The sequence below is a fragment of the Ochotona curzoniae genome, unplaced genomic scaffold (genome assembly GCF_017591425.1).
Source record: "Ochotona curzoniae isolate NIBS_2020 unplaced genomic scaffold, NIBS_Ocur_1.0 contig_2692, whole genome shotgun sequence".
Lineage (NCBI taxonomy): Eukaryota > Metazoa > Chordata > Mammalia > Lagomorpha > Ochotonidae > Ochotona > Ochotona curzoniae.
This window is the reverse complement of record NW_024465556.1, coordinates 12,714,818-12,735,562: the sequence shown is the minus strand read 5'-3', so window position 1 is coordinate 12,735,562 and position 20,745 is coordinate 12,714,818. Positions and strand designations below refer to the sequence as shown.

The following is a 20,745-nucleotide window of genomic DNA, read 5'->3' as shown; positions in this document are numbered from 1 at the left end:
TTCTAATTTTATTCAAATTTTACATAGGGTCTGATAATGTATTAATGAGGGAAATTTTACAAGATGCTTTCTCAAGGCTATAGTGAGAAAAAAAATACAAAATGATTAAGAATGTAATTTGTGATTGTGTAGAAGTTTGCTAGCACTGAGCTCCTGCTATTAATACCTGAGAGAATAAATTGCTCTGCGGTTATAATTGTACATGTTTGAAGCCAAGAATGATTACAAAAATAACAACAGATAAAGAAGAAATATCCAGCACATCAAAGGCCTTAGTTCAGCAGGAATTTGAATGTTTGAAATAAGTACAAAAGTCTTTCTATAAATAAGTAGGTGATGCTTAGATTTAGCCCAAAGAAAATGCTAAAGACTCCTGAGATGAAAAAGATGTGAAATCATTAGTGAATAGGAAACTGGGAGATTTGTTCCAGGATGGGAGCTAATCGCACATTCTCATCTCTGGAGTGGTTTCAAGGAGAATAAAGGCTTTGACAACCCTAACAATAAGCAAAACACTTGTGTATGAAGCAAGATTTAAGGGAATCCAGAACTGGCCTAAGGAGGAAGACCCCGCCCTATTCCAGTTTTCAGCAGCAACGTGTGCATTAGAGATGCAGATGCAAGGATGCCGTCCATTTCTGCGGTGTGTATGTGTGTCTTAATGAAGCCTAAATGCAAATTTTCTGGGGTTTGTGCTTTTGAAGTGAAAGAACTATAGTATAAGCCAGAGCCTGGTAAAAGTAAAGAGGAATTCTTTTTAAATACTTTTACCTGTATTTGCAACATGACAACTTTATTCCTACAAACGGAGAGAATAAAAACCTGAATTAGGAAAAATAGGTGTTTGTTGCTGTTTGCTGATCTATTTGGTTTGGCTCATTTCCATGTATTGTTGTTGTTGTTACAACTAATACTCTTCATATATTCACTAAGTGTGTGTGGTTTGGGTGGTGTGAGAATGGGGAATGCCCATTCTCATGCCATTCAATGATTCACTAATTCAACATGAAATGATGTAATAAAATATAATGAACATTAGGATACTGAACACAGAGGAAATACTTCATAGAAATCCACCCCTTTCTAGGGAATTTCTTTGCAGGAGATTCCTGAGCAGTATGTGTTTAAGGAGAAATTAAAAGAAAAATGTACAAAAAACCCTAGCCATTTATACAACTGTCTCTGAAGTTCAAATCATTTATGATTTAATTTCCTTACAATGTTACTGGATAATATAAAAGGCATACATATATACCATACTATGCCCATTCATCAAAACATATATTTCAGTTTCCACTTTTCAACTTTGATGAAAATTGATTCTCTGACAATTTGAGTATGAGTTTTTGCAAAGATGTATGTCTTTATTTCTCTCAGACGTATAGATAAAGGCAGCATTGGTGAGTTACATAGAAACTGAAGATTACCCTTCTGAGATATTGACCAAACTGTTTCTCCAGAGAGCCTCCAACATATGACATTGCCAATATCAAGTTTTGCTCTTCTTTTTTCTTTACAGACACCAGAGGAACTGGAGGATGTTTCTGATCTTGAAGAAGATCATGAGGTCCGCAGTCACACCAGCATCCAGACCGAAGGGAAAACTGACCGGGTATGTCAGGGTATGGAGGGCAAGCTGTGCACTCTCCCACTGGGGACTGTGCGCTCTCCGCGTCCATCTAAGTAGCATTTTATGGGTAGAACAGCTGGATCTGTAGCTAGTTTTGTGAAACCTGTTGAGAAAAACCTATAATATAGAGACAGTGGCATAAGCAGAATCTTTCCTATTTCTTAATAACTCACAATGACCCGTTTCAGGCTAAGTGGTGAGTCACTACACCCAATTTTGGATCTTTACAGGAATCATGGGAATATAAAAATGAAATAACTCTGAATTTATTTAGAATATTAAAAAAAAGTTGGAAGTATATTCTGACAGTCTAAGGTTTTAAAAAAAAAAAGACTCCTCTGGTTCAGTATTCTGCTCTGTTTCTGTCTGCATTAACCTGTGTACTCACCCCCAGTACACACACACACACACACACACACACACACACACACACACACACACACACACACGCTTTACACACACTTTACACAATTTCAGAGATTTTAATTTCAGTAAATAAATTACAGTGAGATGCATATTTCACTTGATTTACAGTCAATGAATGTGGATCTACCAAAATATGTCATTGTAAACACTGATTGCTTGCAACTATAGTCCAGACCCCTGGACTCGGATCTGAATTCAGGTAATGTAGCAGAGTGTCTGCAGCTGCCTGGCGTACAGCTACCTCCTTCAGTGCTGCTTGGAAAAGTCATTTGGCCTCTCCATGCATTTCCTTATGTGTAAAATGAAGATACTAATAATACTTTGAGTGTGAGAAGTAACTGAGTCAACATAAAAAGCACTTACATGGTAGCTAGGTCGCAGTCAGCTCTCAATAGTGATTCATTATCATCATAGTAAACTACTACCAGCAATAGTATTATTACCATAATCATTTTTATTACTAGTATCATTAAATTAGATAAATTAAATGACAAAATTTGGAGATGGAAGCAAACTGCTAACTTTCCTACATCTTGGACTTCTATGGTCCTGTCTAATGTTGACCTTATTGTTGTGTGAAGAGATTTGGCATAAGAAGATTTAAGAAGTACTTTATTGTTAAAGTCTTATTTATTTGAAAGCTAGAGTTAGAGAGAAGGAGAAATGGAAGCACAGAGAGAAACATCCAGGTCTATCAGACCACTAACAGGGAGCTGGATCCGTTGTGGAGCTGCAGGATATAAACCAGCACGCAGGTGGGATGCCTGCATCACAGGAAGTGGCTTTACCTGCTGTTCCACAATGCTGATCCAACACATTTTCTTGAAGAATTTAAGCAAGATGCCATTTGGTAAGCCACATGTCACAAATGAATATGAAGGCATATTTCCTTATATGGAAATAAGTTATTTATTTTATTACAAAGTTGGATATACAGAGAGGAGGAGAGACAGAGAGGTATGTGGACCCGAAGCCGGGAACCAGGAACCTCTTCCGGGTCTCCCACACGGGTGCAGGGTCCCAATGCTCTGGGCCTTCCTCAACTGCTTTCCCAGGCCACAAGCAAGCAGGGAGCTGGATGGGAAGCGGGGCTGCCGGAATTAGAACTGGCACCCATGTGGGATCCTGGCACGTTGGAGGACTTTAGCTGCTAGGCCATGGCCGCTGGGCCCCCTATTTTTTTTGCTCTGCTGCTCAGGGATTTGTGAAAACGAGACACTGACTGCTAATCTTTTATGAATTTTACCAATAAATCTGCATTTTTCTTATAATAGAAAATAAAATAAACTGAATTGGAAAGAAATTTCTAGTTTTAAACAAATAGAAGAAGATTTTGATTCTACCACTCCTTTTTTCATTTTTTTAAACTTTTAATTTCTTTATTTGAGAGAGAACAAGCAAGCAAAAGAGATGTATCTCCCATCTGCTGCTTCGTTGCTGTTTCAGAGTTTCAAATGGCTGGGGCGGCTCTCGGCCAAAACTTGAAGCTGGGAATTCAACCCAGGTGTCTGACATGGGTGGCAGGGAGTGAACTGAGCTTCCGCTCAGAGTGCATTAACCAAAACTCAAACCCAAGAACTCTGATACAGGGTCTGAGCTTCCCAACCAGTGTCCCTGCCTCTCAGCTGAATACCAATGACTCTACCTCTCATTTGGATTATCACTTTTCAATGATAATCATGAGGAATATTAGTTTCTATGTACCTACTTTCTCATATGTGAAATAATTCCTCAGAATTCTTACTGGAGTTTAACTGCATATTTTACTTAATAATATCCTAAATTTATATGTTTGATTTTAAGGTTTAGCAAATGCTTTCTTGTTTGCTAGAAAATACAGAAAACATGGTATGACATATTAGGACATTTTCTGTTTCTAGCTATTCACATGGCTTAAACTTAGTATTTATCATCCAAAAGATCCCACATTTTGTTAGAAATATTGTTTTCTGGCAGTAGTAATATTCTATGTTTATTTTTCATGAATATATTTTGTCAATCAAATGTTCTGAACTGGTTTCGATATATTGGGCAGTGTCGCTTTGTTGAGTTTCCTTTAGTTGTTGATTATTTGGATTCTTGATCAGTAGTTCAGGATGGCACAAAGCCTCTGGATTTAGTTTCCTTGAAATATTACAGACATCACCAGTAAGAGATCAAATCGCACAAATGGCAATGGTATTGGCAATACATCTTTCTGTGGGAAGCTTGCTCATACTTTCATTGAACTAAGGGTTGTGTTTGGTCTGATATTGTATCACCATAGGTAGAGCATGAGTGTCAGTGCTTACAGAATAGACACAGTTCTAGGTAAAGCAAGGACACAGATTTCAGGATGCTGGGTTAAGATAAACATGGATTTGTTTAGTAGGTAAAGCAGGGCACTTTCCCACAGCATCATTAGTAACTTCAAATAAGATAATCTGTATGTAGATGTTTTACAAACTTTGAAAACAGGTGGGCCTTGAAGTACAAGAGGCTTCAACTGATGCTTGGGACATGAAGGTCCCCTATCAGAGCCAGTTATCAAAACCCGCTTCATCTTCTGATTCAGCTTTCTGCTCGTGAATCTAGAAAAGCATCAGAGGATGGTCCAGGTCCCAGGGTCTGCTACTCCTGAGGGAGACCTCGATGAATTTTCAAGCTGTTCCATTCTCAGTTCTATTCTTTCCTTTGGACATCTAGAGAGTGAATATGAGAGATTAATTTATTCTCCCCTCTCTTTATTTCTCTTACACTCCACCTTCAGATACATACAGACATACACACATACTTTCCAAGTATGTAAAAAACAGATACATCAACATTTTAAGTTGATAATTTCTTTAATACTTTAAAGGAAAAACTTCTTTTACTATTTTTTTTTATTTTTGTCCTTGAATTGGAAATACAGGCAAGCTAAATGAGTCCCTGCTCATTGTAGATTATAAAATTGATGTCTCCATGAGTTCTGAGTCTTAAGAAGCTTTCTCCGATACCATTGTGTTTAACTTTTCACTTTGAAACACTCTCAGTCTGCTCTGCCTCTCAGATTTGGATCCTGCTGTTGGCAGGCCCTTGACAAGCCAGTTCACTTGAGGTTTACATGAATAATAACATGATCACTGTTTTGTGACCGGAAGGTAAACATCAGGCCTACCAAGAAAGGCGCTCTGTTCAACATGATCACTCTGTTCTTGTAAATCTCTTCTGTATAAATTAAAAATAGCAGGTTTTACTAATTTCTATATATTTCCTAAAGCACTATGAACAGTTTTTGAGCAGTACATCCGTTCCTAGTATGAAAGGTTCTTCAGTTAATTTTCCATTGATCCCCAAGATGTCCCCAGAGGGATCAAGCCCCAGTCACTATAGAAGTGGCAAACTTGATAATACATGTTTGGACTGGTTTTCTAGTCTTTCATTATCCCTTTTTTCCATCATCTGGTTTTGGTTGTTAAGATCTATTCCCAAAATAAGCTGCTATCCAATCTCATTACCTACTTTTTGGGGGGAGAAAAAGAAAATGTGGAGACTTCGCAAAAACTTCATTTAGAAAAATTGTACTCACTTTGCAGTATTACTAACATTGCAAGAGTTAGATTTAATTTATCTAGTAAGTAGATTGTTTTCAGTGTTGGGTCTTTGGTGACTACCTCATGTCAGGTCACAAATGATGTAGAGTTAATAGGATGAATCCTTTATTAACAAACAGCTGTGGCCACAGAAAATTTTATATTTCACTATTTAAATGAGAAGCAGAACATTAAAAAATGAATTCTGCAGCTGTCTAAGAAAAGAAGATAGAAATTTCCTCTAACTATAAAGAATAATTATATATAATGTGTAAAATTTAGCTCCTACAATATTTTCTTACTTTATATTTATCTTATGAGTTGTTTAAAACAAATCTTAGCTTCATATCTGAATCAAGATCATGTTTACAGAGATTTTATAATCTCTATGAGTCATCTTTTATCCCTGATCATACCATGTTTATTATAATTGCATAATAGTATTAATAAGCTAATCCTCTTATCCTTTTAAGGTTTTATGTTTTTATTCTGTTCAGCAATGCTCTAACTTGCATCTTTTAAACTGAATTTACCTTTTGACATGCTAGATATGCACATTACTGTAGGAAAAATGCATCAAATTTTGAAGTGGATTCTATTGAGAATTGTTTATGCATTCTAGATCATAGTCCAAGGCTTCGTGTCTAGATTGCCTTTTTGTTTTGTTTTGCTACTATTACTAAGGTGTTAATGCTGTTTTGGTTTTTGGCTTGCGCAGACTGCCATATTGAATACATGCTGGAACCAATTTTAGGTACTGGCTAGTAATGTTGTGACAGTTATCATTTTACTTTCTGCATTTCACTGCTAGTAGCTTTTGCTCAACATCCTCTGTTATTGCTGTCATCAGTTGCAAATGACATGGGGTGTTGTAAAGGTCTGTAATAAACAAATAATGATTTAGAGTTCATGGCCATTGACAGCAAAACACTCAATGGCCAATAGTGCATGCCTTATGAAGTGGTTATAGAACAGCGCTTGAAATTAGTGATTACATTAATTATTAGACATGGCTGCTTTCTGGAGTGATACTGTGATTATATCCAGTGCTTGTGTGTTCATAGTGACTCAGGAATTTGATGGGTGATAAGTCTTCAGAGCAACCTTCACAGAAGTCATTGCTTATTCGTTCCACAAATTCAGCAAGGATAAAATAGGCATCTTTTATCTTAAAAACTCAAATTTGAAACAATCATGAAACTTTACTTTTGCTAAGACCATCACATTTCCAGGCTTACTGATAAGGTTTATATAAGTCCCAAAAGCTTCCTAAAATATTACTCAAAATGTATGTTAAATCATACTTTCATTTTTATAAGGCAATGCCAGTTATCGGTGAACACACTGTAGTTTATATAATGTTCCTAAATTGGCATATTATATAATAAATTCCTGGAGTTTGTTTGCTTTAATTTTCCATTGATTTTCCTATTTGCAGAATTAGACTCAATGAATTGAAGTATTTTATGTAAGTCATATTGACTGAGATTAAATCTCAGTTATTGCAAGCTAAACCATACCTCCTAGTGTAGTTTACCTGTAAACTTGGATAAAGTCTCAACATTTCTACTGTTGCTATAGTCAATTTTATACAGTTGTTATTATAGAAATATGATTTTTGAAATGGAAAACTACAGGTTTTAAAATCATTTCTGTTTAAACTTTACAAACATCCAAACTCTCTAATCCTGTTGTTTAACATTTGTAAAGTACCCATGATGTCCAACTGTGACAGAACACTATGAAGTGTATCATTTCTCCTGGATAACGTGGTGTGGAGGCAAATAGGGTTGGGTCAGGGTCCCTTGTGGGATGAGGCTGTGATGTCTCCAGCACAAACTCCAGAAGAACAAAAGCAAATATTCAGCCTCGTCACCTCGGCTTTGGTAGTATTTCAATAACAAGAGAATTCTACTTAACAGATATTTTCCCTCTAGTCTAGGCAAGGAACAGCTGAGATAATGTTCTTCAAGCCTGTCTGGAAACAAGTGTGGATTAAGAAAGACTCTTAATAAACTGGATGGAAAGAACTCGGGGAATGAAATGAGCGACTGGTATCTCAGCTTCTCACCAATGCCTGAAAATGTAGAAATCAAGACTATGGTCTTTGAAATCAGGCAAAGCTGGACTCAAGTCTCGGTTCTATCAATATGTCAATAGGGCCATCCTCGACTGCTTTCCTAGGCCACAAGTAGGAAAGTGGAGCAACTGGGACGTGAACTAGTGCTCTTATAGGATTCCTGTACATGCAAAGATAGGACTTTAGCCACCAAGCTACTGCCCTGGGCCTATTTGGAGTCATTTTAAATCTCTATCTCCCCTACTATCTATCTACTCAAATGCACCCTGATTCTTCTTTCAGCCTGTCTTGAAAACAACTAAGTTCTAATGCTCCAGCACTGTTGTTCATTAGGTTAAGTCTCCCCTTGCAAGGCCACATCTCTCTCAGAGTGCTAGTGCAAATCCAGCTTCCTGCCAGCGTGCTGGGGAAGGAAACTGAAGATGGTCTTAGTGCTTGAGTCTCTGCCACTCATGTGTGAGACCAGGAAATAGTTTTTCATCTTCTGACTTTTGCCTGGGTATTATAACCATGGTGGAGAGTCAGAAGCTAGAAGGTCCATCAGTCTTTAAATCTAAATAAGAACTTCTTTTGCCTCACACAGTTTATACTTTGCTCTTACTGGCTTGCTAAATTAAGGGAGGAAAAAGGGATTCCTTTAATAGTATTAAATCAAACAGGAATGAGAGTATGTGGTGCCGTTGTCTCCAATTTCAGGAGTTGAGTTAATGACAAGATTATTAGAAACAAAATCAACTGCTTAAACACTAATTTTTTAAAAGATATATTTATTTTCATTACAAAGTTAGATATATAGAGAGAAGCAGAGATGGAGAGGAAGATTTTCCATCCGATCATTCTCTCCCCAAGTGACCGCAATGGCCAGTGCTATGCCAGTCCAAATTCAGAAGCCAGGAACTTCCTCTAGGTCTCCCACATGGGTGCAGGATCCCAAAGCTTTGAGCTGTCCTCGACTTCTTTCCCAGGCCACAAGCAGGGAACTGGATGGGAAGTGGAGCTGCAGGGATTAGAACTGGTTCGCATATGGGATCCCGGTGCATTCAAGGCGAGGACTTTAGCTGCTAGGCCACACCGCCGGGTCCAAACATTTATAATTTAAACTACAGTCATCTCATTTCATTTTGACATTGATATGCTGCCTGTAAAACAATATTACCATACATATTGAAGATGCCATATTGTAAAAATTGAAACATATTATCTGTGCTTGATGATGTGGTTACAATAATCTTACTAAATACTATATTCATGAGAGTACAAACATTTTGTAAACCTTCACCGCCTTAAGGTCAGTCTTTGAGGCCACTTAAACTATACAAGCTCTATAAATAGAAGTAAATTAGGACAGAAATAAGGGCAGTTGCCTAGGTTACTGGACACAGCCTCAAAATGTCAACAGCAGCAAATGAATTGGAGCATATCAAATCTTATAACACTAGAGATGATTCGTGTTTTTTCTTTACAGCCATGTACATCCTAACTTCATGTTGGTTATAGGAAGCACTGCCTCATTATTGCTTGTCAACATGCAGTTAGCTGAATATCCTCTGCTATGAGAATATGAAAAAATGGCATGGATGGGTGATTTATTTTAAAAAATGGGGAAAAAATTTAATAGGGCCCACTTATTTTCAGAATCTACTCTCAAATAACTCAAATTTATACTGAATTACCATATATATTATGGAAAGTCATAGCCTTATTGCCTTCTTTGTCATATAATTTGGCTTAGGTTATTATGAAACATGACCCAAGTAAACCTTGATGGAATTACATTATTCAGCAGCAATATAGCAGACAGTGTATTTTCTCATCATTGGTTCCTATAATTTGAATTTTGTGCTTGGCAATCATTGGTTTTTCCTAACTTTATCTGTGATTATTCTATTTTGTATTCATGATTTCCTTCCCTTCTCCCTTTTCTAAAGCTTAGGGTTCATGGAGTTATTATATAAGCTTTGCAGTTGTTCTCCTGGGCATTCTCTTGCACTCCCAAATTCCCAATTTCATATATAGGCAGGGGACTCTGAAACAGTCCTCTCTCCTAAGCTCCAGCTACATACATAAGCGTTTATGTGCGTCTGCTCTCACTGGGTGGTTCACATTGTTCTCATATTTCAATAAGCTGTTCTGTTCTATACATCTACTCAAACTCCTCTGTACCCATTGCACCTGTACGCATTTAGTTACTCGGTTCTGAAACCAGGAATAGTTTTTAATCTTTACATTGCTGGCTGTATGTATTTATTTGTTACTTTCATGTAAATATTTTATGAGCTTAAAAATATTTTGTGAGCTTGTGTATTTTTACCACCCCCATTATCACTGTTACTAAAGAACTTCACTAAGGAAGAAGGAAATATTTCATTCCGTGCCCATGTCTGCGGGCCAGGAGGGTTGAGGATGTTTTAGAGATGGGGACCGAGAATTGGCGTTACTCACACAAACAGTAAACCTTTTAATAAACTTCCTGGTAAGAAGTAGTTCGAAAACTTGAATCTTCTGAAGAGCACCTAGCAGTTAGAGGGGTGCCTCCTAAAGGGAACTCAGGATATTGAGGTTTTGCATTTACGAGCGCATTTCTGAGGGGTAGTTCCCACATGTTTGAGATAGACGCTCCTGGGCTCAAAGGCGGTGAAGAAGCTATTATAAAGATTTGTATCCCCAAAGGAAAATGAAGCATAGATGATTTTAAGTTTTATGTAGTACAGTGCACCAAAAAAAGGGAGAGACCCACTGCCCTAAGGAAGCCTTTTGTAAAGTTGTGTTTGTCCATTGCAAGGGACATTGAGGCTTTTTTGATTACTGCCTTGGTTCACACGCAAGCGTTTCTCGCCTGCGTTTCCACATTGTCCTCCACCACCAGTTTTGTAAAATTGTTTTCTCTGTACTTAAACTCATGTGATAATTCCGAATGTGTCATCACCACACACACCTGTCTCCGAATTCAGGAGCCAGGAGCCTCTTTCCAGGTCTCCCACGTGGGTGCAGGTTCCCAAGGCTTTGGGCCGTCCTTGACTGCTTTCCCAGACCACAAGCAGGGAGCTGGATGGGAAGTGGAGCTGCCGGGATTAGAACTGGGACCCCATATGGGATCCCGGCACATTCAAGGCAAGGACTTTAGCCACTAGGCCACGGCACTGGGCCTTCCACTAAATTCTAAATCCCATTTGTGCAACAAATGTGTTTGTGTCTTTGGGTATCACACTTACAAAATCTGGGGAATTTTGTGTTACAGAATAGATCTATATGTGAATCAACTCATACATGAAAGACTGAAAAAGGAGGGTTTCTTTTGTAAGACACCTCAAAAATGTATCACGGGATGGGTCTTCTGGCAGGATAAGCTGTGGCAGGATAAGCTGTCGCCTTGGCCAGCCACAGCCACATTCATGGTCTCTGATACTGATCCAGCAAGTTGTGCTGATTCCTCCTTGTGGAATACAATGTGATCTGTTATGTTTATAATCTATAATGAAACCAAAGCAAATAACAAATTCGTCTCCTTACATAGGAGAGTTTGAAATCTTGAAAAACTTGTATTAAATATAAGCTCATTTTGGAGAAAAAATTGAAATCCGTACATAGTTTTTTTTTTTTCCTTGATCTACATCTCCCATGATTTTTTTCCCAGCTTTAGAATTTATTGTGATGGAGACATTTTAAAATCTCCCATTTTGTAATACAAAATACGTCATGCAGGATTATTTTAGTTATTTATTGTAAAAGGTAACTAAAGTTTATTCCTCAGCATTGAAACTTTGTACTTTTTGATCAACAATCCTCTCTTTAGCTACCTCTCCCTTCTCCTAGCTTCTAATAACCCTCCTTCTGCTTGCCACTTTTGTTGCTGATGTTAGTGAGCTCATGTAGATTTTTACTTTCTGTGTCATATTTATTTTATTTAGTACAACCGATTTCACCATTATTCCACTTTCTGCTTTTGTTGCTGATGTCAGTGAGCTCAAGCAGTATTTTTCTTTCTGTGTCATGTTTATTTTATTTGGTATAACCGATTTCAGGTTCATCAACTTGAAATGCCAAAATTACATTCTTTTTCTAAGGCTCTAAAATTTCCATTATTTATCTATAGCACATGTTTTTTATTCTTCTAACAATGGATACCTAGAATGCTTCAATATCTTAGCTATTGTGAAGAATGCTGTGGTAAACATGGAATGCACGTATTTTTTCAGCATATTGACTTCAGTCCCTTTGGGTATATGCCCATCTGATTCATATGGTAATTTTATTCTTGGTTTTCTAAGGAACCTCTAAGCTGTTTTCCATTATGGTTGTATTAATTTACATTGCAATCAATAGTGCCAAGGAACACTCTTGCTCCACAGTCTTATGGACATTTGTTCTTCTTTGCATTACTGAAAACCTTGTTCTCTTTTACCTTACTAAAAATAATCGTTCTAACAGCTAAAAGGTGACATTTCCTGATATTTTATTTCGTATTTTCCTGATAATGAGTGATTTTGAGCACTTTTCATGTATCTATTGCTCATCTGTGTGTCTTCTTTCCACAAGGGTATGTTTACATCTTTTGCTCATTTTATTATTTTTTTATTTGATTTAAAAAATGTATTACTTGACACAGCATAAATGCACATGTAAGTGGGATACAGTGAGAAATTACAATACATGTATGCCATGTGAAATGATTGCCATCTCTCTCCCCTTAAACACCTTCATTGTGTTGGTAATGCTCATTTCCAAATACAGTTTCTGAAAATAGATAGAACTACCTTGATTTTGTTTGGCCTTTATATTTGTAATAAGGATCATGCAATCGCTGGCCTTAGTGTGAGCCTATGTGGAGTTAATCCTGACCCGTTAAAGTAGTAATTTGTATGATTTTAGTAATATGTTTATTTTCCTGAGATTAGACCTCCTTATTCAATTCCAATCAAATAATTTCTTGTAGTCTTTTAGTTCAAATGTATATAAAGGATTTAGTGCAATGATAGAAACATAGGTGATAGAAACAAAAATCATTGCCTCCTAATTCTCCATTTCTTCTTGTCTCTGAGGGAAGGAGGAAATAAAGGCGGAAGCCCCACCCAGCCTCCCAAATGTCCCACTACCCAGGGATGGGTAACCGCCAACTGATAGCAATCCAGGGTTCCACATAGTGCATGTTCTGAGGGTTCCGATCCAGTAGTTTGGATAGTTCTGCAGTGCTGTCGATTTCATCGATCCAAATAGTTAACTTCTATTCATGTGAAACTCACATGTTGTGCAGTGAGTTAAGTATGAACTTGTAGAGAGTTTCTGTTTTAGTTTGCTGGGAGGTATAGACAAGCAAGTGTAAGAATTAGAAATACATGAGAATGTAAAACTGAACCACAGGGAAAGAGAGATGATTAGAGAATGAGAGGATGGAACAGAGGAAAATGTAGAGAAAGGAGGAGTTGGCTTGGAACAGGGATTGTCCTCTATTTACCAGGAGTGTTAACAGCAATGTGCAGAAGAATATGACTTAGGCAATCTTCCGTTCCAGCAAAGAAAAAAATGGAGTCCTTTTTGTACAAGGAAAACAGTAAATATTTTTGTGGTCTTAGGGTGATAGAAAAATACTTACATCATGTTAATGATGCCAAACAAAACTCAGGAAAATTTTGCTATTGAAAATACACTGATTTAAATAAAATTTAAAAGTTCTATACAGAACAAAAGTATCAATTCAGGAAATGTGTTAAAAGAAAGCATCAAATTTGAGAGAAAGTAAGCTCAAATTTTATAATAAACTATTTATATGAATTTTTTTCCAATTAAAGAAATGGCTCCTGCAATTCAAGCCTGTTTCCAGCAAACAGAAAATTGGATATAGGTCTTGAATAAGACACTCAACAATGAAGTCATACAGAGTTGCATTAAGGGTATAAATTATTTTCCCTTTTCATCATAAATTATGATTTAAAAATTAACATAGTGAAAGTCTCCTGTTCCATTTGAAAAAAAATGAATTGTTAATATTGTCAGAAAGATTTTTCTTTAAAATAGGTAGTTTTGTGTACAGTGTGAGGGGATATCAATTGGAGTAAATTTTCTGAAGGAAAATTATTCAGTAAACATTATATTTGTTTGCAAAACTGTTTCTCTTAGTGTCATGTATGAAAATTAAGAAAAAAATGGAAACCTATGTTATTTGCATTTTATTCAGGATTTTAGACTGAGATTGGTGAAGTAAAACTAATGCAAACAGGAACAATCTTTATTATTAAATTATGTTTATTAATCCATTTATTTGCATAACTTTTAGGATGGCAATCATAGAAAATTACATATACTCTTACTGAAAATTTAAGCATATATTATTAAAGTTTGTGAAAGAATTTTCTATTTTATGTCGTATGATAGAGGATACTAATACTTTATTCAAGTTTGCTGAAACCCTTTTTATAATATCCATGTACTAACTCTAACATTTTGAATTTTAAGTACAAATTAATATGTCAGAAGGCTTGATATAGTACTTATAGAGCTGCATAAGACTTTAGTGACCAGATTTTTCATGTTTGTCTTTTATAAACAATGACTTCGATGTTACCACTCTGTTTCTCATTCTTGGGAACGGTTGAAAACAAAATATGTTAGAGGTAGACAAACATGCCAGCGATCCTTGGCACAACAGTCTCATTAGTGTGAGTCAAAACTGTTAACAGAAATGTCCGGTGGGTTCTTTCCGCAGCTTAGTGTAGAAATAAAATGCCGGGACTCTGTTGCAGACAGAAAAGTTCATTTGCGAAGGGATCGGATGAGCAGGGAAGGGAGAGGGAAGGGAAAAGCGCCTCCCGAGAGAAGGCCAGGAGGTGGGGAGTCTATCGACAAAGGGGAGGGAGAGACACCATAGGTTTGAGGAAGGGTCTTGGGATTTTAAGCATGCCCTGACCCGTCCTTGTTCGGCGGGCAACCTACAGGTAAGATGTTCCCCTTTGGTGGTCTCTTAACTAGTTAGGAAATGGGTGGGTAATGCTGGTGCCGCCCACCTGAAGGTGTGGCCAAGACCTCAGCAGGCCTGGATGGTCTCAAAAACGTCCACCAGTAATCAGGAAGGATTGCAAACTATTGTACTATCAACACTTAGAATCACAAGATTCCATGTTGTAGTTGCAGCCCTATGCATTACGGAATGCCCAGCAGCGTCTCTGGCTTCTCCCCGAGAGATGCTAGGATACACTGCCCATATGGGATCCCGGCACGTTCAAGGCGAGGACTCTAGCCGCTAGGCCACATCGCCGGGTCCAAAATATTCTTTTTAATAACATAAAAAGAGTGATTTTTTTTTCCACTTGAAAAGTAGAAGTAGAGAGACAGAGAAGTATATCAAGAGAACTGTTTTTTGCTGTATCCACTTACCAGATGTCAGTAATGACCCTGGCTGGGCCAGTCTGAAGGCAGGAACTGAAGACCCAATCTAGACCTTCTAGGATGGTGTCAGGAGCCCATTGCTTGGGCCAGCACTGCTGCCTCCCAGGATCTGCATAAACAAGAAACTGGAATGGGGAGCCAGAGCTGGGTACTATGCCCAAATACTCATATGAGGGGGGGAAATATCTTAACTAACATGGAAAATGCCACTTCCGTTTTTGTTTCGAAGGTGTATCTTTTATCACCTTATTTGGTTAAATACACTCATTTGCAAAATATGTTTTTCACCATATCAATTTTTCTATAACCCTGTGGAATCCATGCTTACAAACTTTGGACAAAAACCTTGACTCTCATCTCTTAATTTTCAAATATTTTTGGTTACTATGTATTTTGCTTGTAAGTTCTTTGCATTGAGATGGTAGTAAAAACGGAGTATAAGTTTCTGAAAAATTCTGAACGTTTCCATTTGGAAGCTTAACTGAGGTGCTACTTTTGTTTTTCTTAGGCATCCTTAGGCACAGTAATGTGTATATCCTGTTCAAGCACTAAGTTAGGCTCATCTGTTAGATGCTGCCTTTCAAGAAAAAGAGTGTCATTGCTAGTTTCTTAATGGAGTTTTGCTTGAAAAGACCCTGTCTACTCCTGCGTGCCTGTCTCCCCCAGCTGTTTGCCTTCTCCAAATTCACATTTGGAAGACAAGAAGACTTATGTTTTATTTACTTCGTTTTGAGTATGATCTGACCATATGGATGTTGCTTACACAAATGTAGTGTATCTTTAGTGCTGCTGATGTAAAATACATGTTACTATTAACCCTGCATTTTCATTGTCACAGCAGACAGCAGGTGTTTTATATGTTCTGAAATTCAGATAGTCATTGTGCCAGATTACAGCATAAATGCAATTGTTCCTTGGTATCTGCTGTGGTGGAATGATTCCAAGACACCTGCACGTATCAAAATGTATAGATGCTCTAGTCTCTTATATAAAGCAGTATGGCATTTATGTGTAATGTAATATACGTATATTCTACTGAATGTATGCCTGATAGTGTCCGACTGCAGGAAGTTGAGGATTTTTGAAAGGTGGCCACTAAGAAACACGTTGCTCTGTATTTGCTCAAGTACAGTTGAGTATTGGAATGCATGTTTTTCATTGTTTTAAATTGGTATTTTGAAATGATCTTATAGTTACAGAAAATTTGAAGCATTGTTCAGAATTCCCATATTTTTTTCATCCAGTTTTCTCTACTGTTGATCTTCTGCATAACCACGATTCACTAATCAAAATTAAGAAATGAAAATTGGCATTGTTCGTACAAGTGAAGACTTATCGATTTCACCATTACTTACTTCCTGTAGTACTCTTATTCTAGTATTAAATCCAGGATCCAACATTTTATTTAGTTATCGTCTAGTTTCCTCTCCACTCTGACAGTCGTTACTTGTTCTTTGTAACATTGATACCAGTGAGAGGTACAAATCAAGTGTCTTATAGAATGTTTCTCAATTTGGAATTTACTTGTGCCTTTCTCATGATCTTAGGATTAATGCTTTCCCAAGGAGCTAATACAGAACTGACATGTCCTGAGTTTATCAAATCAGGAGTTCAAGATATTAACAGGTTTTATTTCTGCTCATGTTGGTTTGTGTCATTTTGTAAAGATGTGAGTTGCAAATCTCCCAACTTTGAAGGTATTGATATGTGAGTTTTTCTTTTTTGTAATTAATACATATTTGGAGAAAATACTTAGAGATTTTTCCAATTTTATTCCTGCCTGTGTGATTGCCTCTGAATCTGATTATTAGGCAGTGCAACTTGCTTTACTAATTGTTACAGTGATATTTGCCTCACAGTATTTTTTTTTCCACTTATATTTTCTGAATTTGTCAATTTTTCAGTTGGACCTATGGGAACTGTTCCACATTCATTCATTAATTCATGTTCCTGACTATAGACTCATGGGTATCTATTGAGGCATATCTATATGGTTTTTAACTTTTTTGAAAAAACAAAATTGCCAATTTTAGGTTCGTACATACCCGTCTCTATCTTATCTTTTGAGCAATTGCTTTTTGTCATCATATGGTTCAAACTCAATCAATTTTTCACCTCTTCTAGCTGAGTTCACTTTACCAATATCCAGTGTTACCTGCTGGCTAGAGTCAGCTCTACCAGAAGTCATCTCTCTCCCTTCATAAACCTTACTTTAGTTGATTGCCTTGGGCTTTCCAATCAGGAGGAGCTTCATATTCCCCTCAGCTTGACTAAACTTTTCTTTAAAGATTTAGTTTTATTTGAAAGATGGAGTTATAGAGAGAAGGAGAGATCTTCCACCCACTGTTTCGTTCCCCAAATACCCACAGTGGCCAGTGCAGGACCAGGCAAAGCCAGGAGCAGGGAACTTCGGTGTGATCTCCCACATGCGTGCAGTGGCCCAAGGATTTGGGCCATCCTCCCCTGCAGGGACTTGGATTGGAGGAGAAACAGCTGGCCCCCATGTGGGACATGAACTGTCCAACTTGTGGGAGAGTAGTACTATGCAGCAAAGGCTCAGTGTTCTAGCCCTTGGTGCTGACACCAGTGACTAAACTCTAAGTCTCAAAGTCTAAAGACCAAGACTTCTTTTCTTAGAGCACTTTTTTTAGAGAACTTCCTATTGTAATTCTTTTTCTTCCCCTTGGAGATGTAAATCTTGCTCCAACCCCTTGCTAGATTTGCCCCCCCAAACACGTGATGTCTTTAAGGACTTAAAAACCACCATTTTGAAATGTAATCATCAAGAAAAATTAGCTTCTGTTTCCCAGTCTCTGAGGAAGATAGAGATTTAAATCTAATAAGTGCCAGTTAGCAGGCACAGGTGATGTATTTCCTTTGTGCAATCTCCCACTGACTACTTTCAATAGTTTTCTGTGGTCCCACTCTAAGGCTTAGAAATACCATTTGTTTTAATATGGCCCACTTCAGTCCAACACTGTGATAGCTCTTTAATAAGATGATCTTCACCTATTTAATTTGAATAGTGTAGTACTTCTTTGATACCTTTGGATTTAAGAAAAAAGTCTTCAGCATGCAGATTTTCTGGCTCTTGCTATTGATGTCAAGGTGCATACCTATGCTTTCTATTCTCTATATCTGTAAATAATAATCAGAAGTTTTACAGCATTTCCCCTATCACTTTTTAAAATTCCAATGTGAATCTGAATATTTTGCAAATATCCTATTTGTGTAAATTGTTAAGAATTTTAGAATTTTGATCATTACACTGGAATGAGAATAGCATTGAATAAAAGCACTAGATCAGTGACAGAAAAATTTTCAAAGAAAAGTAGCCTTTGGTGAAATGGTCCCTCGGAAATTTATGAAATTCTTCTGTGGAATTAAAATTCTCATGGGATGTGTGACAAGAAGCTTGATTTAGCTTCATTTAAGTTTAAAATATAGAACTTCAGGCTACTGTGGACTCTCACCACTGCAAGTGAGAAATGTTGATGATTACCCAATAATCTTGTCACAAAGGAATAGTGAATTTTTCAAATATATATAAAATATTTTATTTTATGCTTTTGAAACCTAGCAAAGAAAAATAAGGCATATACTATGCAAAATATTACTGTACACTTTTTTGGGGTTCTTCTCTATTGAATTAGCTTTTGGCAATAAGAATAAATTTCCATCTAATCCACTGAGGAGGCCCAGCTCTGACACATGCACTCTATGGTCAGACCACGGGACCTGCAGTTCTCTTCATGGTTGGAGTTCTGAGTCCAGTGGATCAGTTGGGGGATTCCCCAAAGAAACCTTATCTTAGGTGATTCCAAACCCAGTACTTGTGTGTGTTTCTAATACAGTGTCCAACGCAGTCTGTCGCCCCAATCAGATTATGCACAAAGTGGTGGTTGCAGTTGCTGGGTCAGTTCTGTCTCCAGCCTGGCTTCTGTGCAAAGAAATGGGTGTTGCCACCCAGACTGATGTTGCCCACCACACACTCAGCACGTAAAGCATTAGCAGCTGCAGTCTAGTTGGAGCAACATGCAATAACCCCCACCAGGCCTGCCCCCTGTCCTGGAACCTGTGCTTAACAATATGTACAACAGACTGGTTCAGTCTGTCCCATATCCCATTCAGCTCTTGTACATGTCAGTAGGTATTGAAGCCCAGTCCAGCCCCGCTCACTACCCAGCCCACACATATGTGGGTGAATACCACTCTTTGTCTAGCCATGCCTGCCCCTAGTCTTGGTTCTTGTGCTCACCAATGAGAGTGGCAACCCAAGAGGGAGGTGCCCACTATTTCCTTGATGGGCCCACTCCCACTCCTGGATCTTGCACTCTCTAGGTGGTTCTGCAGTTTAATTTTACAGAATTAGTCCCCATGCCAGCATCTGCCGGCTGATGCCCACACCCACTGTGGGTTATGCATGCACCAGTAGGAATAGTCAACCCAACCTGGCTTGCCCTTGATCCAGCTCACATGAGGGTAGCAGGTGTTGTAGCCCTGGCTGGACCTCCTCAGTGGTTTAGATGGAGCAGTGGACAGCATAGACAGTTGCACATGGGGAACATGGTGGTATATTAGAACCTGCAAAGGACACCTGATACCATAACAGAGAACTGAACACTTTTATGAACTACCCCAGCCGAGTGTTGACAGTGAAAAGCTGGGCAAACGGAGACTCTAAGGTGGACTATGTCAGCCAGTGGATTCTGGAGAGATTTCACTGTGCTTGGGATGGCAAGATCAGCAGCAATTCAGAAAAATTGAACTATCTAAACAACTTGAGCAGGACCTTTGGAGTATGCCCCGCATTGGGGACCGTGGGATAGTTGGGAAGCTCGCCATGGCTTCTTCCTTTATCTCCTCCCTTCCCCCAGATACAGGAATGAAAAGAGAATGTGGAAGCAACGGTCTTACCCACTTTCCTCTAGCCCCTGACCCTTTGCATCCTAATCAAGTATGTAAAAATAATGAAAAATAAAATTTAAAAATGTACAAAAAATACATTTCAAATCTCCTTTGTCTTCTGTAATGACTGTTTTTAAATAAAAGGAGCTGTGAATAGCACATGGAATTTAATTGTGAGCATAATAAATCCTAGCAATGTAGACAATCAAAGTTACTTCAAAGTCTTGTGAAAGTGGAATTAAGCTATAAGTTGATTCTAGTGAAAAAGTATTAAAGATACATGCGTAAGTATTGATAGTATATGTGTCTATAAGTTTTTTGACATATCTTTGCATAATTTGTAGAAAAACAAATGCCAGGAATATGGTGATTCTGTATTTCTCAAATTGCTACTTTAGCTAGAAAAATATTAAAAAGGGATTGAAATGTTTATATTCTTACCAACCACAGGAGGAAAAATTGCTAATGCCACTTGTACACACTTAATGAACATAAACACATTTATTGAAAAACTATAGTTAAAACGTTATATTTTTAAACATTTATCGATTTTTATTGGAAAGGCAAATATACAGAGAGAAGTAGAGGTAGAGAGAAAGATCTTCCATTCACTGGTTGATTTCCCAAGTGGCTGCCACAGCTAGTACTGAGCTAATTCAAAGCCAGGGGCTTCTTCCAGGTCCCCCACATGGGTGCCAGTCCCAAGGCTTTGGCCATCCTAGACTGCTTTCCCAGGTCACAAGCAGGGAGCTGGAAAGGAAGTAAAT

The 20,745-nt window shown here is 37.8% G+C and overlaps 1 protein-coding gene across 1 annotated transcript in view; it reads left to right on the top strand.

Annotated features, from left to right (window-relative positions):
- The window catches only part of CTNNA3 (catenin alpha 3), a 1,082,048-nt gene that overhangs the window by 958,419 nt on the left and 102,884 nt on the right, over positions 1-20,745 (top strand). The window contains exon 14 of the mRNA XM_040975830.1: positions 1,520-1,612. Within this exon, the coding sequence (XP_040831764.1) occupies positions 1,520-1,612 (93 nt within the window). The remainder of the gene's footprint in view (positions 1-1,519; positions 1,613-20,745) is intronic.